Source organism: Citrus sinensis, chromosome 5, assembly GCF_022201045.2.
Source record: "Citrus sinensis cultivar Valencia sweet orange chromosome 5, DVS_A1.0, whole genome shotgun sequence".
Taxonomy (NCBI): domain Eukaryota; kingdom Viridiplantae; phylum Streptophyta; class Magnoliopsida; order Sapindales; family Rutaceae; genus Citrus; species Citrus sinensis.
In genome coordinates this window covers 27,286,398-27,311,010 of record NC_068560.1, presented here as the reverse complement: position 1 = coordinate 27,311,010, position 24,613 = coordinate 27,286,398, and the positions used below count along the sequence as shown (strand labels likewise).

The 24,613-nt window shown below is 33.2% G+C and overlaps 2 protein-coding genes and 1 long non-coding RNA gene across 14 annotated transcripts; all 3 read left to right on the top strand.

The window, feature by feature from the left end:
• Positions 1-3,137: 3,137 nt before the first annotated feature.
• On the top strand, positions 3,138-4,776 carry LOC127902521 (uncharacterized). Of its 3 annotated transcripts, none has more exons than XR_008054882.1 (5): positions 3,138-3,360; positions 3,470-3,845; positions 3,926-4,094; positions 4,239-4,425; positions 4,510-4,776. It is a non-coding gene; the product is annotated as an uncharacterized LOC127902521 (long non-coding RNA). The 3 variants fall into 3 exon arrangements; XR_008054881.1 differs by having other exon boundaries at positions 3,141-3,360; positions 3,926-4,055; XR_008054880.1 differs by having other exon boundaries at positions 3,926-4,425.
• A 7,417-nt stretch (positions 4,777-12,193) lies between these two features.
• LOC102627529 (putative disease resistance protein RGA3) lies at positions 12,194-22,416 on the top strand. 10 transcript variants are annotated; one of them, XM_052441773.1, is made up of 3 exons: positions 12,194-15,380; positions 21,841-21,890; positions 22,027-22,416. In XM_052441773.1, the coding sequence occupies exon 1, from the start codon at positions 12,426-12,428 to the stop codon at positions 15,327-15,329; it is 2,904 nt and encodes a 967-aa protein (XP_052297733.1). In that variant the 5' UTR covers positions 12,194-12,425; the 3' UTR covers positions 15,330-15,380; positions 21,841-21,890; positions 22,027-22,416. The 10 variants fall into 10 exon arrangements, with proteins under 10 accessions (XP_052297733.1, XP_052297727.1, XP_052297735.1 ...); XM_052441767.1 differs by having other exon boundaries at positions 21,824-21,890; XM_052441775.1 differs by lacking the exon at positions 21,841-21,890 and having other exon boundaries at positions 22,044-22,416.
• On the top strand, positions 18,809-21,085 carry LOC127902392 (putative disease resistance protein RGA3). Its single transcript, XM_052441301.1, has one exon. It carries the CDS (start codon positions 18,809-18,811, stop codon positions 21,083-21,085), a length of 2,277 nt encoding a protein of 758 aa, XP_052297261.1.
• Positions 22,417-24,613: the final 2,197 nt, after the last annotated feature.

The following is a 24,613-nucleotide window of genomic DNA, read 5'->3' as shown; positions in this document are numbered from 1 at the left end:
TGTTATCGATTCATAGACTGATTTTTCGAGGAAGCATGCCCAATCAGAGAATTAATCAGGGATCTGGATTTATGTCCATATATGATACCGTTATCATGCTTAACAGTCAATAAATGTACACTCTTGTCAAAGCAAGTAAATGACTTATTGTATAATACTAATAACAAGAATATGGACCTCATACTGTTGCATGTGAGATTTCATGAATAATCATGCAAAAGAATCAGAAATTCTAGATAAATGTATGACTTGACGACCAAATTGAAGCTTGATTAAGAGCTAAGTGAGTTTACCGATCTAATTCCGAGTATTTTCCGGTAGACTCCTGAGCTCTTTCTGAATCCCGAGGTGCCCCTGGACATGGCACTGACAACAATTTAAGGCAACGGATTTGTTTCATATCTTGCGGTCATTTTGTCGAACGTCTTCTGTGTGTTATTTTGCATCACTACTTTTAAAAATCCTCTCTAATAACCTGTTTCAAAAACTTAGAAACTCCACATCTCTGCATCCAATCAGTAATTAAATCCTCATTCCAAATGTTTTAATCCATCACAATTATGCTGAAACCATGGCATAATCCGATTGTAAAAGTGGATGAGATCTTAGCATCTAAACTTGGAACTTATGCAAAACTTTAATGGCAAGCACATGACCAAAAGTTGCCTATACAGCAATAAGCATGTGGGCACTAGTTTGTGATATGATTTCATATATTCAATAAATGTTTATTTTAAACTTGTGCTCTGTAATCAATTTCTCATGCTCACGTAAATGAAATCATAAATTGGAACGGTGAGAAGCACACCGAACTTCTCCAATTAGTATCATGTTAATCCACAGATTTTACTATATTCATGCATATAAATTAAGCAAACTCAAGCTAATTGTTCCACTTGATTTTCTACTGTGGAATAGATCAACTGTAATTCAGTCCCACCTATCAAGAAAACCAAGGCGATTGCATGGCTTTCATTGACTAAATGCATGCATGCTTGTTTAATCGGTCAACATGCTTAAATTGACCAAATTTACGATTTAAACAAACAGCTCTTGGAATGGCACAATTGAATCCGAGAATTAAAATAAAATTAATCATCATTAGACTCATGGAGAAATAAATTTAAGCAATACCAAGATTGTAAGATACGAAATTGATCATTCAATACAATAAATCACGCATATAGATAAGTAAATTGAAGGCAATTACCGATTTGAAGCTTGCAAACATCAAAATTGTGTTACTTATTACCGATTAATTGGATTTTCTTTGGTGGATTCGAAACTAAAATAGAACTTGCTCTGATTCATGCATGATAATATCCTGCCTTCGCTATGATAGAGATAAAAGTTTGGCTTTTCGTACCGTTTCCCCACAGACGGCGCCAAAATGTTGATGCCGAAATCCGATTGAGTCGGTTAGCGACTTGATACCAGACTCCCGCATCAGCATTAAATTTATTTGGTGGAGAATCGGTTGGGTAATCATCAAGATGTCCTGTGACCACTGGCAATTAACCTGCAAATACCTAAAATCACAGAAGACGGTCAGAGGCGCCGGAAGTTTTTCCGGCGTGAACCCTCCGACGCTCAAGTTAGTTTCTAGGCCTTTCGGAAAAATTTGTGCCACCACTCATGTGGCTTAATAAACATTGCCTTAAAACCCAAAGCTTTTCGAGTAATTTACAAAAAGTAAAGTAGAGTGTAAAAGAAAGAATTTTCCATGAGAGGAAGAGAGAAAAAAATCCCCAGGAGAAGAGAGAAAAAATAAATAAATAATCTCCCTTAGGTCACTCCCCACTCCCCTCTTTCCCCTTTTATTCTCTCCCCACTCTCATAAGTTAAGGATGAGGTCAAAGTCACGCCTCCACTCTCCATTTCTTTCTCCTTTTTCCGTTACCAAACACACTGATTTGTTGATTTCCTGTGTGGTTGATAATTTCATATGTCTAACTGATTTGCTGGTCATGCATGCATATGCTACCGATATTTTAAGGCAATATTTCTTAGCAGAGGAATTACGTACATGAGGGCAGAGCAGAGCAGGAATTGCATAATTTTTATTTGTGCTTGTATTCTCGAGGGTTATTGTGAGGAGACAGGTGGTGTTCTTTATATATACGCACTTGTTTTCATCACGCGTATCGTGGATACCAGCATCACCACCTGTGGACATATCATGTGAATCTTTGTGCCTTGCGTGTGCTTTTTGTGTTGTTGATCCTTTCCTTATTGTTTGATTGATTGTATCAGCGGTTTAATTGGACATTGTTGCTTCTAGCTAGAAGTTATTGGGTTCACTTCAGCACACCAACTTTTTGATAAAACAATTAGCAGTGGATATATAGCAGGAAGGAATAATATATCAAAGCTTGCATGAAGTGAGGTATTGAGTTATATCATTCACAGATAGTATCTGATTAAGAACACGAAAGCAATTAATCTTCAACCCGACAATTCCCACTGTGTGAAAACATAGAGATGGATTTCGGCCAACACTAATTCTAGCTCATTAATCATTTTACTTTAAATTTTTACTTTTTATTTATTTTTATTTCAGTTCTTCGGCTTTGGCTTCTTCTGCAAGTTAAAAACCAAGTAATGACAAGGTTGTGAATGAAACCTTCTCCTCACATGTCTCTTTCGTCTGCTCTTTTATTATTGGTAATCTGAGAAGAAGAACTAGAATCTCACTAAGAAGTGGAACAAGTGTTATGTAATTATTAGGACTCAGTAGTTTGAATTTACAGATAAGATATCTAATGACCTCAAAAGTTACTATTTAAAATACAATTTACTAATCACTTGATAAGTATGTTAAGCTTGCTGCAAAATACTCATCTACTACATCATCTGCTTTGATGGTCATAAGTGTGTTACATTTTCTCTTCATTTCTTGATATTAAATTACAATGTCAGCACAGCACTCCGTGATTTTTTTTTCTCTTTTTTGATATGTTAAACTGAAACATATTTTTTGGGCATGTAATACAAAATTTTAGTTTAACCATATAAACATTTTGCAGCCACAAGCACAAGTTTATGTGATTGTGTCATTGAATGTTAGCCTTGATCATTCTGTGGAGTAATAAGAACAAGATAAGTGTTAGTGGGTACTAAATTTGTACGGACCCATTGAATTTAACGTCACATAATTTTTTTACACCCGGCCCATTTTTGAATACTTGATATATACTTTATCATTATTTGGATAAAATATTACAGATTTTCAAGGCAAGTCGAAAAATTTATTCGGAGCTAGGTTGGTAAAAGGAAGGCCGCTTCAAAGATCAAATTTATCGTCTGCAATAGGACGACCGGCCACAGTAATTGTTCTAGAGCGAGTTCTGAATGCTAAAGGTGTGAATATTGGTAACATCATGTTACTAAAATGTGTATAAATATAGATGCCTTGGATTAATATTAACAATTATGCTAGGTTTGTGTTGCTTATTTGGTACTCATTCAGGTGGTAGCAGCTGGTGCAGATCCCATTCTATTTACCAGGGGTGGTATTGAGGAGACCACTAAGGCTTTGGTCGCCGATCAAAATTAAGTTGATGTCGATTGAGGTTAATTAGCATATTCTTTTACTTACTTTGGCTTTGAGTGGGGATTGCTCACTATATTCTTTTAACCATTATACCAATCACAAGTCCAAACTCATTTGGCTTTTAAGCTGTTTGATGACTTTTCAAGGCTCACTTACTGAAATTGACCAATTTTAAATGAAAATTTACTGAAAGGGAGCAAGAGCAGACCTAACGTCTTAATTCATAACTTTCAAGGGATCAGGAGAAGTCTTTTAGGAGGCCTCAAACGGCTGCATATACCATCACCTCCAGGTAGTCTGTTCTACTGTTCAGTTTTAGTTCCTTTTTCAACCTTGTCTTATGGATGACCAAAAAGGCATTGTGTTCATAAGGGTGTAAATGGGCCAACTCAGACAGAAAGGCTAGCATAGCATAGGGCTGTTGCCTTTACTGATTGGGAAGCGAAGCACTAAACGGTGGCTCCATACTGGAAACTGGGCTGGCTTGGTTATAATGCTTTTGGTAATCTCAGAACAAGAAGAACTGGAATCTACTTAAGAAGTACAAAAAGTTTTATGTCATTGTCAAGAGTTTTAATATCTTGCATTTATGGATTAGCTAGATATCTAATTTATTCACTTTTTAAATTAGAAATTACTGGATGCTTGATAAGTATGATAAGTTTGCTGCAAAATACTTGTCTAGGACACCCTCTGCTGTGATGGGCACATATGTGTTGCTTTCTCTGATTTCTGCCCTGCAAGAAACTTTCCATTTTCAGCAAACTTTTCAAGAAAAACATATTCTTTTGCTCAGTGAAGTGACTTGCAAAATGAAAGATGGGAAGACAGATGACAGTCCTTGGATGAAAGCGATCAGAGGAATCAGATTGGTTAGTTAATTACGTTTTCCCATTGTTCTCTATACTTCATATTCTAATGTTCAATTACAAAGTCATCAAACCACTGGTTTGCAGGGCATGCATATGCTAGTGAGATTTTCAAAGCAATATTTTTTTAGCAGAGGAACTACGTTGGTGAGGGGTCAGGGCAGAGCAGGAATTGTGTGTGTTTTTAGTGTTGCTGATCCGTTCCGTATTGTTTGATTGATTTTATTCGCAGTTTAATTAGACATAGTTGCTTCTAATGCTCGAAGTTCTTGGGTTCACTTCAACATCTCAAATGTTGGATCAAAGAATTAGTATTAGACAGTTAGAAATGCAGAGTGACATCATTCACAGATAGTACCTGATTCAGAACAAGATAGTAATTAATTTTCCACGCGACAAAGTAAAAAGTTTTCTTTAAATTTTTACATTTTATTCTTTCAATATCGGTTCTTCAGCTTAATTTGGCTTCTTCCGCAAGTAAAAAACCAATTGCAAGTATTGAAAAGGTTTGATCTTCACCTGACGTCTGTCTGTTTTGCCTGCTCTTGTATTATTGGTAATCTCAGAATGAGAACTAGAATGTCACTAAGAAGTAGAACTAGTATTATGTAACTATCAGGAGCTTGGAATTTACAGATTAGATATCTCATTACTTCAAGCATTAGTCCTGAGATGAAACCGATGAGGGGACAAGGACTCAGGAATGGTGCCAAAAAGGAACAAAATTAAATGGTTAGTTATGCTTTCTCATTGTGCTCTGCTCTTCGTTTGCAAATGTTCAATTATGCATAATCATCGAACTATTGTACGGTTGATCGTTTTTGTAATACGTCAAACTTTGAGACTGATCAATTGGGCATGTTCAACTACTGAGATTTTTAAAGCAATATTTTTGAAAAACTACTGACACCCACACGTCATATGTGTTATATGTTGTTTAACAACTTATATGTTTCTAACACTTCTACTAATTAAAAAAGTAAAAAAATAAATAAAACTTCTTTTTTCTTTCCTTTTTTTTTCTCTTTGAATTTAAACATATTTATTTTTTTCTTTTTAACCCAAAAAGAAACGAAAAAATTATGATTCCTTTTCCAGATCAAATATGGAACAAAGTCTATGGCCTATGTTCAGTCATCAACGGAATTATGCTAAGAATAACCAAGGGCATACTAGGCAAACAATTTTTTTTTTTTTGGGAACTACATGAGATTATTGCTGCCCAAATTTTACCCTTTCAAATATTTAAGAGAGGAACATCTATCGAATTACATATATTTGAAAGAGAGATGTCTACTTCAGTCACATCTTGAAAAAGAAAAAATTATATTCACTCAATTATTTTATATAATTAAGAAAGAAATTGATCTCCACAATACTTTTATGGGAGGATTCGAACTGCTACCCTTACAAGCCTACCAGACAAATAATTTGAATGACCTGTTTATCTGCTGAAAATAATTAGGAATAAAAATCATAAATTGAAAAACTAAAAGGCTTTTTAACCAAAGCATGTTAGTGAGAATGGGGAAAAAAAAATCCCCATCTCGTTAATGATCCATCCTATTTCCTTTCTGCTGTCTTCTTCCTTTATAATCAGATTTGCTGCACTTTGACAATTGAATTCAATGACGGGAGAAGATCGGACTCAATTGCTAGAATTGAATAAATTCCACAATCCCAAGAAAATAGTCTTTCAATAATGGATTTGAACAGTGGGACACTGAATTGAATTATTGTGTTTGAACAATAAGAAAGAACTGAAATACTACGGTCCCATAAGTTATTTTATTTAAGGCTATTTATGTTATTAATGGAGGTAATAATTTATATTATTTTAGTATTTTAGTGGAATAAATAAAGAAAAGGAGTTTTAAGAGGTTTCTAGAGGGGTGCCCAGAGTATCACTCATTCTCAAAACGTCTGCAATTACCATCAGTCCCAGCCCATTTTTGGATTACTTGATAGATACTTGATCAGTTATTTAGATATAATGTTACATACAGATTTTCAAGGCATGTCAAAAAATGTATACTTCTACTTTTGAAAATAAAAATTATTAATTACTCATAATACTTACAAATGAAAGTTTACCCAATTCCCATTATTCCTTTTTTTTTAGTAGTTACTGTTTTTATCATTCAACAGTTATAACTAAAAACAATATCTGACTACAAAATAGACCCTTAATCTCATGCATCCATAATTAATTGAATCCCATTACAATGTAGTAAGTAGCAGCTGTTCGATTCCTGCCAAATGCTGTCTTATATTTATATAATAACTCATTATATTAGATCAGCATAAGATAATCAAATAATCACAACCAAATTAAGCTACCATCCAACGTTTGAGAATTTCGGCAGCATTTGCACCTTCTAGATTTAGCCTTCGTTTTGAATTTTATTGCTGGTATTTTTAAGCTACAAAGTTGTGAAATTAAATAGATATAATTATTAAAATAAGAATTGATAACACTCGATGGACATTACTTTTAAGTAATAATTTTAACAAAAATAATAAAATTGTGATAAATTTTTCATTAAACTATTGTACATGGAATAAATTAAAATCTCCTTAGTAACTTTTAAACCATAATTACAAACTATATCTCCCTAAGCCAACTAAAGGCTACAGCTAGAGCTGGCAAAACAGGTTATCGGATCGTGTTCGTGTCGTGTTAAATTTAGGTCAACCCAAACCCGACACGAAAAAATAATTGGGTTACCCAACAACCCACTTAAGATCTATATATTAATCAAAATTTATATCAAACATTTACACACTGTCATACATATATAAATACATACAAAATTTATCGATATTATAAAATGTACATATCTACCAAAATATTACACATTTACACTATTGAAATTTTAATTATATATGTAAATAATATCATATATCAATATTATAAAATATACTTGTGCACTAATATTTTACACATTTACATTATTGAAGCTCTAAATGTACATAAAATTTTATAAATAAAATATTGTGTTTTTATTCATCTTTTTAAAAAAAAAAAAAAAAAGAGAATCGTATTTAATATTTGAGTTTGATAATAAGAACCTACAAATTATTTTAAAATAAAAAATATAATCGGGTCATTGATCGGTTAAATGGATCAAAAACTTTAACCCTAACCCGACAAGGAAAAAAATTATGTCGACCCGGACCCAACCTATTTAATAATTGTGTTAAATTCGACGACCCATACTCATTTATTCGTGTTGTGTTCTTATCGGGTAATTGAGTTGTGTCAAATTTTGACAGCTCTGTGCCTACAGCTTCCAAACCCCTTAACAGCTCATATGTTATATTTTCTGCAATGATGGTCATAAGGGTGTTCCTTTTTCTCTTCATTTCCTGATGTATATCAATTACAAAGTCATCAAACTACAGTGTGGTTTTTTTTTTAAGTATGTCTAACTGAGGTTACTGATTTGTTAATTGGGCCCGCAACTGGGATTTTTATAACAATAATTAGAAGATATTGGCGGTTCTAAGAAAACTACAAATTAAAGTTGCACTAAATGAAAAAAAGTTTTTGGTCGGTGGGTTTTGTCCAAAAGAAAAGTATTTGAATTGCAGGCTACTTCCGGGAATCTTCATGCAATATTGCAGTAACTGTAAGTTATCACAATTGTAAAGGCAGTTTCGCAATAAAATGTTCACACGTTTCACCCGACATTCTCATATCATTTGTGGAAGAAAATTCTCTTTGTGGGGTATAAATTCCATTACCTGTGACATATTTGTATGCCGTGAAAAAGAAAAAAAAAAGGTTTTGTCTTTTTCGAGCATTACAATTTTGACTTTCCATTTTCATTTTTTAATATCTATGACACGTTATTACAAATTGCTTTTTTTTTAAAAAAAAAAATCTATTAAATTTCAAAATGATTAGGATATAGAAGAATATATAAATATCCAACTCTGGATAGATCAATTTATACATAATAAATAAGAAATAATTAACAATGATTTGTTGTTTATTATTATTGCAAAACTAATAATAAAGATTATTTGATTTTTGAAACTTTACAGTCAAAACGTAACTGTAATTTCAGTAAATCATCTGCAACCGATTAATAATAATGGGTTCTGTTACCGATTTGGATACGAGGAGGCAGTTATCAAATCATTAAATTTTTACACATGGTGTATTCTTAGTAAATTATTTGTCACGTCATGGGCCGTTACATACTAACCATAGTAAGACCCGTATATTATACAACAACTCGTTCAATTATTGAAAAGAGACAACATATATTATACAACAACTTTGTCAAGTTCATGCACCGCGTGAATTGCGGATGTAGGACCTGACAATATTTTCCAGTCCACACTGGTCAAAAAATTAAAAAGAAAAAAAAGAAAGATAATAATAACAATAACTTCTTTTTTGAGATGAAATATTTGTAAATTGGAATTTTGCTTGCAGCATAAGAATTGGAAGAATGTAGCAGCATTTGCACGACATTATTAGCTCCTTCATTTCTTTCAGAATTAATTACTTCTGCGAAAAAGTAAGTAGAAAAAGACAGTAGACTAATTGGAAATAAAAGCACACGCGTCACGATTTACTTGGTGGAGTAGTTGTGCTCATTCCTTAATTGGCCACCGATGTCTGCCACTACATATATGAATAGTGAAAATACATGGCAATGATAAAGCTTCAACTCGGATAAGGCCCGGGTTGGCAATGATAAAGACATGGCACAATCATTTTAAAATAGGATTTTGTTAAGTAATTTACAGTTCCACCAAAATTCATGTAGATCCCACCACTTATTATTTCTGTTCACGTAACTTTGAAGGGTTGTAAATTACTTACTTATTTCTTTAATTGATCATTTATGTTAGAATTTTGAGAGAATAGAAAAGTAAAAAAATTAAATAATAAATAATTTTATTTTATATATGTATATCTAAAAGAAAAGCTCGGTCTAGATAAATAAATTTCACTGAATATTATTTCCTACAAAAACTTAGTTTATATTTAGATCAAATTCTTATTTTTAAGAGAATTCATTGTTTTCTCAATTTTTGTAGATTTTAAAGTGTGTTAGAGTGGAGAAAAAGACTAAGAAAACAACGTAGGTTAGCTTAATTAGATAAGTTTTATTTTTAATAAAGTTTAAAACATAAAGGATAAATTTGTAAATACAAAACAAGTGGAATTTCATAAGAGATATGGGTAATTTTTAAAACCCTCCCCTGAGGTTTGGGCTTGTTGCAAGTAGATGGCGAGAATTGGTTTATTTGTAAAAAACCTCCTACCGTCAGTTAATTTTAACATTGACCGTTAGTTGACCGTGCAAAGACAATATTACCCTTAATAATAGTTTGTAAACGAAAATAACTAAAAAAAAAATCAAAATTATTGGCTATTTTACCCTCTTTAAATTATTGATATTTTCTTAAAGTTCCTATAAAAAAGATAAAACTAAAAACTTGAAAAATCCTCTTTAAATTATTGATATTTCCTTAAAGTTCCTACAAGAAAGATAAAATTAAAAACTTGAAAATGAAATAGTCATAATCTTTACCTATGATATTGTAAATCTTTGGAATTGACAAGGATAAAATTGTCAAAAAATAGGGTTTGTTCTTTTCGCGCCAACAATTTTGGTTTTTTTTAGTTATTTTCATTTACAAACTATTGTTAAGGGTAATATTATCTTTGCACGGTCAACTAACGGTCAATGTTAAAACTAACTGACGGTAGGGGGTTTTTTACAAATAAACCAATTCTCGCCATCTACTTGCAACAAGCCCAAACCTCAGGGGAGGTTTTTAAAAATTACCCACAAAAATAAATATCTTCTAAGTTTGAAAATTGTTGATGGTTTTTGTTCAAATGAAAAATATTTGTGCTGTAGGCAATTTCCAGGAATCTTCAAGTTGTTATTGTGCTCCTTCAAAAAGAAAAGTAAGCAATGTTCTTTAAAACGTTCAAATCACTTGACAATGAATTTGAGAATCACACGTTAAACTTTAGCCTTCTACGCGGAATAATTAGAAATACAGAGGATGCATATTATAACTTTGATGGTATTCACGTGTTGCAATTAATATGCTTGTTCACAATGACAATCAACCCATTATTTCTCATATTTAGATGATGCCATGAATAGAACAAACAAAAGGTTTTGTCTTTTTTCCGCATTACATTTTTGACTTTTTATTTTCATTTTTTAATATTTATGTCACTTTATTACAATTTGATTTTTTTTTAAAGTTCATATTATATTTTGAAATGATTAGAAATAGAAAAATATGTGAATATCCAACTCTAGATTGATCATTTTATACATAATGAGAAATAACTGATGATGAATTGTTATCTATTTTTGTTGAAAAACGAGTTGAAAAGATTATTTGATTTTTCACACTTCACAAGCAAAGTTAGAGATTAAACTCTAAACTCCCACTATCAGACATCTGCTAAAAAGACAAAATCTAAATAAAGTGGTTCAATATGAATCTTAAAATATTATGTGGCAGTGTTTTCATAGTTTATTAGTATGTTCATTCTTTCCTTTCAACTAATTATGCAAACGAGTCAAATTTAAAAAAAAAAAAGAAGAAAATAAGAAAGAGATGGTCAAGGTATTTCTAAGCTAATAACATACGTGTAATTCAGATCAACCAATCTAAAAAATATCAAGTTCATGGGTGATTGTAAAGCAAATGCTTCCAAATCTCAATATGACGACACGATCAAAAATATTATCTAACAACTTGTTCAATTATTTAAAAAGAGATCATAGAAAATTTTGTCAGTTTCTTCATATACCGCGTGAATCGCCGATGTAGGACCCAACAATATATTATTTCCTGTCCACAACTGTACGTCATTTTCACTCTTTGCTGATATTAAAAAAAAAAAAAGTAATAATAATAACAGTAGCTTCTTTCACAAGGGGCTGAAATGAAATAAATATTTCTAAATTAGAATTTTGCTTGCAGTACTAAGGTAGTGTTTACTTTTTGGATTGGATTGGGAATCTTAGGATTGTGAGTGTGGAGTGGGAGTGGGAGTGGGAGTAGGTTGTTTACTTACACTGGAATGGAAGTATAGAATAGAGATCAGAATCCAATTTATGTGTTTACTTTGTCTTGGATTGGGAGTAAATAATTTTAAATTACAATTTTATCCTTATTTAAAGAATTATAATTTTTAATTACAAAACTAATAAAAAATATATTTAATGAATAATATTTATTTTATTATATTTGTAAATTTATTATAATTATTAATATTCTTAATTATGAACAATAAATTATTAATTTTAATATAAAATGAAACCTTATTTTATTTAATATAATTATATTAAATTTATTATTATATAAAATAATAAAATAATATTATTTAGTACAAAAATAATATTTTCTTAGAATAAACTATTTATTATTATTAATATTAAATAAATATAGTACTATTATTTTTAAAATAAATATAATAATATTATATTTATTAATTCTCTATTAATATAATAATATTATTTTAAAATAATTTTAACTTAGAATCAATGCAAATTATTATTTAGTTAAATATAATATTATTATTTAAATAAATATAATAATATTATTTAAATAAATATAATATTATTTATTTTATTTTATTAATTATAAAATATTAAATTAAATTAAATTAAAAAAAAATAAAAGGGTAAAAAAGGGAGAGGTGGGAGTGGATTCCCACTCCCACCTCCCCCAATGGGAGTCCCACTCCCACTCCCTACTCCAAAAATAAGTGGAGCCCACGGAGTGGGATTCCCACTCCCTTCCCATTTTAAGGAAGTAAACGCTGGAGTGGAAGGAATCCACACTCCTCACTCCCACTCCAGCAAGTAAACACAGCCTAAAAGAATTGAAAGAATACGGCAACATTTTCACCACATTATCAGCTCCTCATTTCTTTCAGCATTAGCTACTTACTTTTGCAACAATTCACCATCAATTTCTTCTCTCTCTCTTTTTTCTTTTTCACCATGGTTGATGCGATCCTTTCCCCTATCTTGGAGCAGCTGACTTCAATGGCTGTTGAAGAGGCGAAGGAACAAGTGAGGCTAGTAACGGGTGTCGGAAAGGAAGTGAAGAAGCTGACCAGCAGTCTCCGCGTCATTGAAGCTGTGCTCCATGATGCAGAGAAAAGGCAAGTGAAGGAGGAAACTGTCAGACTCTGGCTCGATCAACTCAGAGACGCATGTTACGACATGGAAGACGTGTTGGGTGAGTGGAACACTGCAAGGCTCAAACTGCAAATCGACGGAGTGGATGATCACGAGAATGATGCTCTCGTTCCTAAGAAGAAGGTATGTTCCTTCTTTCCTACTGCATCTTGCTTTGCCTGCAAACCACTTGTCTTACGTCGTGACATTGCTCTGAAGATAAAAGAAATCAACGAAACTCTTGATGATATTGCCAAACAGAAAGACATGTTTGGTTTTGTTGTGAATGTTACTAATGAGAGAGCGGATCAACGAGTGCCAAGTATCTCCTCAATTGATGAGTCCGAGATATTTGGTAGAGAAAAAGAGAAGAACGAACTCGTTGATAGGTTGTTATGTGAGGGTAGTAAAGAACAGAAAGGCCCCTGTATCATCTCACTTGTTGGGATGGGGGGAATAGGCAAAACTACTCTTGCTCAATTTGCCTACAACAACGGTGATGTTGAAAGAAATTTTGAGAAAAGAACATGGGTCTGTGTGTCAGAGCCATTTGATGAGTTCAGGATTGCCAGAGCAATCATTGAGTCTCTAACGCCGGGTTCTGCCAAAGACCTTGTAGAGTTTCAATCTCTCATGCAACATATTGAAGAATGTGTTGCCGGGAAGAAATTTCTTCTTGTCTTAGACGACGTGTGGAATGAAGATTACTATAAGTGGGAACCATTCTACAAATGTTTAAAGAATAGTCTCCATGAAAGTAAAATTTTAATTACCACACGTAAAGAAACAGTTGCCCGTATTATGGGATCAACTCATGTTATCTCTGTCAATGTATTGTCTGAAATGGAATGCTGGTCGGTGTTTCAGTCGTTGGCAATTTCTGGTAAGACCATAGGAAAACGTGAAAATTTAGAAAAAATTGGTAGAGAAATTGTAAAAAAGTGCAAGGGCTTACCTTTAGCTGCAAAGACAATTGCTAGTCTCTTGCGATCTAAAAACACTGAAAAAGAATGGCAAAATATCTTAGAGAATGAGATATGGGAACTAGAAGCAATTGAGAAAGGCCTTTTAGCCCCTCTATTGTTGAGTTACAATGAATTACCCTCCAAGGTAAAGCGTTGTTTCTCATATTGTGCCGTCTTTCCGAAAGACTATGGAATACGGAAGCATAAGTTAATTGAACTATGGATGGCACAAGGTTATCTTAGTGAGAAAGGAGCCAAAGAGATGGAGGATATTGGTGAAGAGTATTTCAACATCTTAGCTAGCCGTTCATTCTTTCAGGATTTTAACAAATATGATGATGGTGAAATCTATAAGTGCAAAATGCATGATATAGTGCACGACTTTGCCCAATATTTATGTAGTAATGAATGTTTAGCAGTAGAAATTCATAGTGGTGAAGAGTTAGCTATTAGCTCTTTCGTGGAGAAAAAAATCCTTCATTTACTGTTAACTCTACGTAGGGGGGCTTCGGTTCCGATTTCCATTTGGGGTAATGTTACAGGATTGCGAGGATTGCGGAGCCTCTTAGTTAAAAGTGATGAATATTCATGGTCTAGTGAAGTTCTACCTCAATTATTTGAAAAATTAACTTGTTTAAGGGCATTAGAATTACAGGTGCGTGAATCGTGGCCGCGTAACAATTTAATCAAGGAAATTCCAACAAATATAGAAAAATTGTTACATTTGAAATACCTTAATTTGAAAGGTCAAAAGAAGATAGAAAAATTACCCGAGACGTTGTGTGAGTTATATAATTTAGAACGTTTAAACGTTGATGATTGTCAAAATCTTAGAGAATTACCTCGAGGGATTGGGAAGTTAAGAAAGCTGATGTATTTACACAATGAAGACACTGGTTGTTTAAGATACTTGCCGGCAGGGATTGGGGAATTAATCAGGCTTCGGAGGGTGAGAGAGTTTGTTGTGGGCGGCGGGTATGACAGAGCATGTAGCCTTGGGTCTCTTCAAAAGCTTAACTTCCTTCAACAATGTGGTATACGTGGGCTGGGTGGTGTGTCAGATGCGGGTGAGGCTGCGAGGGCTGAACTTGAGAAAAAGAAATATCTCGTTGAGTTGGGACTTCATTTTGATCATTTAAGAGATGGGGATGAAGATCAAGCTGGGAGGAGGGAGAATGAGGAGGATGAAGATGAACGGCTTCTTGAAGCCTTGGGACCGCCTCCTAATTTAAAGAAATTAGTGATAGATGAATACAGAGGCAGGAGGAATGTTGTCCCCAAAAATTGGATCACGTCATTAACCAATTTAAGGGTCTTATATCTCAGCTGGTGGAGAAATTGTGAGCATTTGCCTCCTTTGGGAAAATTGCCATCCCTTGAATCTCTTCATATTGAAGGAATGAAAAGTGTGAAAAGAGTGGGTAATGAATTTCTGGGAGTAGAAAGTGATACGGATGGCTCCTCAGTTATTGCCTTTCCCAAATTGAAACAGCTCGCATTTAGTCTTATGAAAGAACTGGAAGAGTTGGATTTCGAGACTGCAATAAAGGGAGAAATCATAATCATGCCACGTCTTTCCTCCTTGGAAATTTGGAGTTGCCGTAAATTAAAAGCACTGCCCGATCACCTTCTTCAGAAGACAGCACTGCAGGCATTGAAGATTTGGGGGGGATGTCATATTTTAGAAGAATGTTACAGAGAGGAGACAGGAGAGGACTGGCCTAAGATACGCCACATTCCCGACATCGAGATTGAGTGAAGTGCGCGGCTGCAATTAGTCAATTACAATCACCCACGGCCACCGCCACGGGTAATTGCTTTCTAGATCTCCTGCATGCATTGCGTGTCTCACTCTATTTTAATTAAAATTAATTAGTAGTTATTTTTTAATCCATTTTAGAAACGAATGGTGAACAGAGGAGGGGATTCAGCAGGGATATATATATATATATGTAATGGTGCTAATAACTCTGGTTAGTAATTATAATTTGTATACGCTTTCCTTCTCGTTTGCTCTCTCTCTACTACCGCTAGAAGGAACTGTCAAGACAGGAGCAGAAACCAACATTTTCTTCAACTCCTGAAAGCTTTTCTCACATTCATCACTCCATTCAAACTTCGCATTCTTTCTGGTCAATCTTGTTAATGGGGCTGCGAGTCTAGAGAACCCATCCACAAATCTTCTGTAATAACCAGCTAAACCTAGGAAGCTCCTGATCTCAGTAACATTAGTTGGTCTTGACCAATTCACCACAGCCTCAATCTTGGCTGGATCAACAAAAATGCCATCTTTAGTAACAACATGCCCCAAAAAGACTATGTAATCATCAAGATTAATGAAGGGATATATATGTAATGGTGCTAATAACTCTGGTTAGTAATTATAATTTATATACGCTTTCCTTCTCGTTTGCTCTCTCTCTACTCTTCTTCATTAATTTAACAATGTCCATTAAAATTAGATATATGTGTCTAACTGATTCATTTGTTTTGTTGGGGAAAGCGATATTTTTCAGCCAAAAAGGAATTACGAAATGGCGTCGCAAAGCAGGAATTGGGGGACGGGCGCGGCGCGTGCTTTTTTAATCTGTTATGTATGTTTTCAGTAATTCGTTTTGTTTTTTTGCGAGCCTTGTATTTGTAAAGAGAATAAATGAGAGAAAGCACAACACAGAGAGAGCTCTTGTGAGGCCAAACCGCTGGGGATTGATTGATTTTGATTTTTTTCTTTTTTAGCTCATCTGAGAGCTTATTATTATTTGTACACTTTTTCATTATATAGTGACTTATTGGTGTCACCACCGGTGGATGTAGGCATATTAATTAATATGTCGAACCACGTAAATTTTTTTGCCTTGTGTTTGTTTATTGTGTTATTTGATTATCATAATCAAATCCTATAAAAGATGATGAAATTTAAATTTTGATTTCACATGGAGTCATAATTTAAAATATAACATGCCTACAATGATCATAACATAAAAAAAAAAAAATTATGTGGGATTCATTTAGAGAATAAAAATTAAAAAAACATCATTTTTCTATTCTCCACTTTTCTAAAATCCAAACAAATTTTAGATTGCTTCATCGTTAAAAAAACAAAGAACACCAAAACAAAGACAATGCCAATTGCATCTTAAGATTCTAATATTATTAGGTAATAAAATATAAAATATTTTTATCTTTATCAACCTTTTTTAAATTTGAGTGAATTTACTTCTTTCCAAGAGAATAATTGAATATTTTAATAATATCATATGTTACGTTATAATTGTTAAGCTGACCAAGTTTATAACAGCTGTGTCTAAAGCCGCATGCTAAAGAATAGATTATGCATTGGATTGTATGATCGATCAGAGGATAACTGGAGTGGTGCAAGAGAGACTAGAGAGTTAATAATCAAATTGTTTAGCTTAATTAATTAATAATCAAATTGTTTAGCTTAATTAAGCTTTCTCATTGCTCTCTACTCTTCATTAATTTCCCAATAATGTTTCAATTTCAACAAAGTCGTTATAACAAAAGTTACGGTGTTGCTCGATCCTTTTTTTTTTTAAATATGTCATGTCAAACTGATTTGTTGGGCATGTTGTTATTGAGATTTTTAAAACAATATTATTTTTTGAACAGGGGAATTACCGAAGGGCAGAGCAGAGCAGAGCTTTTGAATTCGAGTCTAAAACAACTACTTGATAATAAGAATGCCAATTAATTGGCAATAAATACTTACATCTGTTGTGTCATCCGCAATGGTCGTCATAAAGTATGTTACTTTTTCTCTTCATTTCCTGATGTTCTATTCCAGAGTCATCAAACAAACCGTGTATTTCTTTTTTTTTTCAAATAAATATGTCGAACTGAGACTACTGATCCGTTAATTGGGCATGCAATTATTTAGATTTTTAAAACAATAATTAGAAGATATTAGCAGTTTTAAGTATCATCTAAAAAATTACAAAGTTACACTAAATGAAAATGTTTTTGGTGGGTTATTGGAAAAAAAAAATATCTTCTAAGTTTGAAAATTATTGATGGTTTTTGTTCAAATGAAAAATATTTGTGCTGTAGGCAATTTCCAGGAATCTTCAAGTTGTTATTGTGCTCCTTACATCACACGTTAAATTTTAGCCTTCTACGCGGAATAATTAGAAAAACAGAGGATGCATGGGTCCATGAATTATTATAACTTTGATGGTATTCACGTGTTGCAATTATATGGTTGTTCACAATGACCCATCAACCCATCATTTCTCATATTTAGATGATGCCATGAATAGAACAAACAAAAATGTTGTCTTTTTTCCGCATTACATTTTTGACTTTTTATTTTCATTTTTTAATATTTATGTCACTTTATTACAATTTGATTTTTTTTTAAAGTTCATATTATATTTTGAAATGATTAGAAATAGAAAAATATGTGAATATCCAACTCTAGATTGATCATTTTATACATAATGAGAAATAACTGATGATGAATTGTTATCTATTTTTGTTGAAAAACGAGTTGAAAAGATTATTTGATTTTTCACACTTCACAAGCAAAGTTAGAGATTAAACTCTAAACTCCCACTATCAGACATCTGCTAAAAAGACAAAATCTAAATAAAGTGGTTCAATATGAATCTTAAAATATTATGTGGCAGTGTTTTCATAGTTTATTAGTATGTTCATTCTTTCCTTTCAACTAATTATGCAAACGAGTCAAATTTAAAAAAAAAAAAGAAGAAAATAAGAAAGAGATGGTCAAGGTATTTCTAAGCTAATAACATACGTGTAATTCAGATCAACCAATCTAAAAAATATCAAGTTCATGGGTGATTGTAAAGCAAATGCTTCCAAATCTCAATATGACGACACGATCATATATATTATCTAACAACTTGTTCAATTATTTAAAAAGAGATCATAGAAAACTTTGTCAGTTTCATATACCGCGTGAATCGCCGATGTAGGACCTAACAATTTATTATTTCCTGTCCACAACTGTACGTCATTTTCACTCTTTGCTGGTATTAAAAAAAAAAGTAATACTAATAACAGTTGCTTCTTTCACAAGGGGCTGAAATGAAATAAATATTTCTAAATTAGAATTTTGCTTGCAGTACTATAAGAATTGAAAGAATACGGCAACATTTTCACCACATTATCAGCTCCTTCATTTCTTTCAGCATTAGCTACTTACTTTTGCTACAACTCACCATCAATTTCTTCTCTCTCTCATTTTTCTTTTTCACCATGGTTGATGCGATCATTTCCCCTCTCTTGGAGCTGCTGACCTCAATGGCTGTTGAAGAGGCGAAGGAACAAGTGAGGCTTGTAACGGGTGTCGGAAAGGAAGCGAAGAAGCTGACCAGCAATCTCCAAGCCATTCGAGCTGTGCTCCATGATGCAGAGAAAAGGCAAGTAAAGGAGGAAACTGTCAGACTCTGGCTCGATCGACTCAGATGCGCATGTTACGACATGGAAGATGTGTTGGGTGAGTGGAACACTGCAAGGCTCAAACTGCAGATCGATGGAGTGGATGATCATGAAAATGATGCTCTCGTTCCTAAGAAGAAGGTATGTTCCTTCTTTCCTGCTGCCTCTTGCTTTGGCTGCAAACCTATTTTTTTACGTCGTCGCATTGCTCTCAAGATGAAAGACATCAATGAAACTCTTGATGATATTGCCAGACAGAAAGAGATGTTTGGTTTTGCTGTGAATGTTACTAATGAGAGAGCAGATGAGCGAATACCAAGTGTCTCCTCAATTGATGAGTCCGAGATATTTGGTAGAAAAGATGAGAAGAACGAACTCGTTGATAGGTTGTTATGTGAGAGTAGTAAAGAACAGAAAGGCCCCTCTATCATCTCACTTGTTGGGATGGGGGGAATAGGCAAAACTACTCTTGCTCAATTTGCCTACAACAACGGTGATGTTAAAAAACATTTTGAAAAAAGAATATGGGTCTGTGTGTCAGATCCTTTTGATGAGTTTAGAATCGCTAGAGCAATCATTGAAGCTCTAACAGATTCTGCCCCTAATGTTGGTGAGTTTCAATCTCTCATGCAATATGTTGAAAAACATGTTGCCGGGAAGAAATTTCTTCTTATCTTAGACGACGTGTGGAATGAAGATTACTCTAAATGGGAACCATTCTACTACTGTTTAAAGAGTGGTTTCCATGGAAGTAAAATTTTAATTACCACACGTAAAGAGACAGTTGCCCGTATTATGGGATCAACTCATGTTATCTCTGTCAATGTATTGTCTGAAATGGAATGCTGGTCGGTGTTTCAGTCGTTGGCAATTTCTGGTAAGACCATAGGAAAACGTGAAAATTTAGAAAAAATTGGTAGAGAAATTGTAAAAAAGTGCAAGGGCTTACCTTTAGCTGCAAAGACAATTGCTAGTCTCTTGCGGTCTAAAAACACTGAAAAAGAATGGCAAAATATCTTAGAGAGTGAGATATGGGAACTAGAAGCAATTGAGAAAGGCCTTTTGGCCCCTCTATTGTTGAGTTACAATGAATTGCCCTCTAAGGTAAAACAATGTTTCACTTACTGTGCCATCTTTCCGAAAGACCATGAAATTTGGAAAGAAGAGTTAATTAACCTATGGATGGCACAAGGTTACCTTAGCGAGAAAGGACCCAAAGAGATGGAGGACATTGGTGAAGAGTATTTCAACATCTTAGCTAGCCGTTCATTCTTTCAGGATTTTAAAAAAGACGATGATGGTGAAATCTCTAATTGCAAAATGCACGATATCGTGCACGACTTTGCCCAATATTTATGTAGTAATGAATGTTTAACAGTAGAAATTCATAGGGGTGAAGAGTTAGCTATTAGCTCTTTCGGGGAGAAAAAAATCCGTCATTTACTGTTAACTCTACCTAGGGGGGCTTCGGTTCCGATCTCCATTTGGGGTAATGTTAAAGGATTGCGAGGATTGCGTAGCCTCTTAGTTAAAAGTGATGAATATTCATGGTCTAGTGAAGTCCTACCTCAATTCTTCGATAAATTAACTTGTTTAAGGGCATTAAAATTAAATGCGAGTGATAAGTGGTCATGTGTGAATGACATCGAGGAAATTCCAACAAATATAGAAAAATTGTTACATTTGAAATACCTTAGTTTGTGCGGTCAAAAGGAGATAAAAAAATTACCCGAGACGTTGTGTGAGTTGTATAATTTAGAACGTTTAGATGTTAGTTGTTGTGTAAAACTTAGAGAATTACCTCGAGGGATTGGGAAGTTAAGAAAGCTGATGTATTTTCACAATGTGCGGACTGATTCTTTAAGATACTTGTCGGCAGGAATTGGGGAATTAATCAGGCTTCGGATAGTGGGAAACTTTGTTGTGGGTGGAGGGTATGACAGAACATGTAGCCTTGGGTCTCTTAAAAAGCTTAACTTCCTTCAACAATGTGGTATACGTGGGCTGGGTGGTGTGTCAGATGCGGGGGAGGCTAGAAGGGCTGAACTTGAGAAAAAGAAATATCTCGTTGAGTTGGAACTTCAATTTGATTAAGCTGGGAGGAGGGAGAATGAGGAGGATGAAGATGAACGGCTTCTTGAAGCCTTGGGACCACCTCCTAATTTAAAGAAATTACGGATAGACGAATACAGAGGGAGGAGGAATGTTGTCCCCATAAATTGGTTCATGTCGTTAACCAATTTAACGGTTTTATTTCTCTTCGAGTGCAGAAATTGCGAGCATTTGCCTCCTTTGGGAAAATTGCCATCCCTTGAATCTCTTCATATTTTAGGAATGAAAAGCGTGAAAAGAGGGGGTAATGAATTTTTGGGAGTAGAAAGTGATACGGATGGCTCCTCAGTTATTGCCTTTCCCAAATTGAAACAGCTCAGATTTCTTAATATGCTAGAACTGGAAGAGTGGGATTGCGGGACTGCAATAAAGGGAGAAATCATAATCATGCCACGTCTTTCTTCCTTGGAAATTGGTTGGTGCCCCAAATTAAAAGCACTGCCCGATCACCTTCTTCAGAAGACAACACTGCAGGCATTGAAGATTAGGGAATGCCCTATTTTAGAAGAACGTTGCAGAAAGGAGACAGGAGAGGACTGGCCTCTGATACGCCACATTCCCAAAATCTCCATTTACTGAAAGCGCGCGGCTGCAATTAGTCAATTACAATCACCCACGGCCACCGCCACGGGTAATTGCTTTCTAGATCTCCTGCATGCATTGCATGCTCACTCTATTTTAATTAAAATTAATTAGTAGTTATTTTTTAATCCATTTTAGAAACGAATGGTGAACAGAGGAGGGGATTCAGCAGGGATATATATATGTAATGGTGCTAATAACTCTGGTTAGTAATTATAATTTGTATACGCTTTCCTTCTCGTTTGCTCTCTCTCTACTCTTCTTCATTAATTTAACAATGTCCATTGTAATTAGATATATTTGTCTAACTGATTCATTTGTTTTTTTTTTTTTGGGGAAAGCGATATTAATTTTTCAGCCAAAAAGGAATTACGAAATGGCGTCGCAAAGCAGGAATTGGGGGACGGGCGCGGCGCGTGCTTTTTTAATCTGTTATGTATGTTTTCAGTAATTTCGTTTTTTTTTTTTTTTTGCGAGCCTTGTATTTGTAAAGAGAATGAATGAGAGAAAGCACAACACAGAGAGAGCTCTTGTGAGGCCAAACCGCTGGGGATTGATTGATTTTGATTTTTGAGTGTTGATCTTGGTGTTCTTTTTTTTCTTTTTTGGCTCATCTGAGAGCTTATTATTATTTGTACACTTTTTCATTATATAGTGGCTTATTAGTATCACCACCCGTGGATGTAGGCATATTAATTAATATGTCGAATCACGTAAATTTTTTTGCCTTATGTTTGATTATTGTGTTATTTGATTATCATAACCAAATCCAATAAAAAGACGGTGAAATTTTAATTTTGATTTCGCATGGAGTCATAATTTAAAAAATAACATGCCTACAATGATCATAACATTAAAAAATGGTGAATCGGTGGGTCTATAAAATTTACATAAAAATGAGTCAAATTCAGTTATTAGCTTAAAATTTACATAAAAATGAGTCAAATTCAGTTATTAGCTGTTAACATACCAGTAAATGTAACATTCATTGAATAAAACAAATTTCAAATTATAGTCATAGCTAAACGTTTTTAATATGATGTCGTGAAGCTTAGAATATACATGCATCATGATAAGGTTCTGAGGACCGTACGTCGTATTGAGAAAATCACTGAAGTAAAACTCTAGTGGCTGATCAAATTATTTTCATTTTTTTAATAAAATGACTGACGGTATACATAATTCCAAAACTATCTAGTGTGCATCTTCTATCAAACTTTCCCTCCACAATTCCTTTCTCCATTAAAAACTTTTATTTTTTTTTTCAAAATTGTTTCCAATGCAAAATTTTTATTATTTTGAATAGTAATATGTATTTGTATAAGTAACATTTATAAATTTTATTCTATATGTTTAATTTTATGAATGAAGTGAACTTATATTACAAATGGATTTGATTTTACTTTGAATTTTCTATTAAATATCAAATACAGAAAATACGTATTTTTAAGTTAACAAAAAAAAAACACTCAATTATTTTCTCGTGTTTCATTTCCAGTACTTATAACCAAACAATAAATGGAATCTCATCCCTCTCTCTAATTATTCCATTTGTTTCTCCTTTTATGTGTTAATGCGAAAAAGGAATGCGAAATGCGTGAAAGAGAAGGCGAGAGGCGTGAAATTCGTTCCAAGCTTTCAATTACAGAATGTTTTTGGGTTAATTTTATTTCAGTGGTACATAAAAAATTTTTCCCTCTAAAATAAAAAAAAGGGATTGAAGAGATGAATTTTGAATAATTTTAATTTGCCGCACTTTTTGGGCGCTCATTTTGCCACTATTTAGTATTTTAATTGTAAAACCTCATATTTATACTTTAATTTTTTTAAACCTTTTTCTTTTTTTTAAAACCTTTTTCATTGTATTTCATAAATTTATAATTTATAAACTTGCTTATTAGATTAGACCTGAAATACTCAAGCTCAGACGCAAGTCAGGCTTTTTGAAAGACCCATTAAACTTTTTAGATGGCAAATTCTTATTGGTTGAGCAGGCCTTTGTTTATCTGATAAGGTGATGAATTTAGCCTACATAAGTTTTTCTTTTTTGAGCGTATGAAATGTCATCATTTTAATTTATTGATGTGGCAACATAAAATAAATAAAATAGTAAATTTTATTTGATAGAATTTTTTCGTTGACTTATTAAAGATATATTCACATCAGTTAAGTCATTGAAATCTTTTAAAACTATGTCATTTTCAATGCCTAAGTGGAATTAAAAATTAAAATAAAAAAGTTCACCGATAGAATTATGTCAAAAAAATTAAAATCTTTAAAACACATTTTTGTAAAATATTAAAATGTGAGATTTTATATAAATGTTTTGATAGTATTCTATCAAGAATCACTTAACTTACTATTAGTGACAGAATTTTGTAACTATTCTCTTATAGAATAATCAAAATTTCAAGGCCTCTAAAGATTTTGAAACGATTGTGTTTGCGACATCAGCAAAATAATATATCTGTCACAAAACTTTGACACATACATGATCATGTGAAAAAGCATTCTATCAAAGAAATTCAGTTTTGTAGTAGTGGGATTGGCTTAATCTTCAGCGTAATACATAATGTTGGAATATTTATCGGTTGCCATTTATTTCTTTCCATATTGATTTTGTTGGATTAGAAAGCAACTAATCAATTGCGGGTGATGTGAAATGCCAACTAGAGTTGTGATTTAATGAAAATCATATGTATGGAAAAAAAATTAAAAGAGGTCATAAACTAGAACAACAATATAATCATATCCAAGTAAAACTTAATAGAGAAATCCTAAGTTCATGCGCAAGAGTTGAACTCTATGAATTCTATTCTCAATAATTCGATGCATATAAAATATATACGAGTTTAATGAGTGACGTATGGGTACTAAAAGAGTTAAAGTAATAAGTAAATAAAGTCAAGCAAGTGACATGACATTGAT

Excerpts from the sequence above, each read along its gene's own strand:
- LOC127902392 (XM_052441301.1), top strand. The coding sequence starts at position 18,809 with ATGGTTGATGCGATCATTTCCCCTCTCTTGGAGCTGCTGACCTCAATG.
- LOC102627529 (XM_052441775.1), top strand. The coding sequence starts at position 12,426 with ATGGTTGATGCGATCCTTTCCCCTATCTTGGAGCAGCTGACTTCAATG.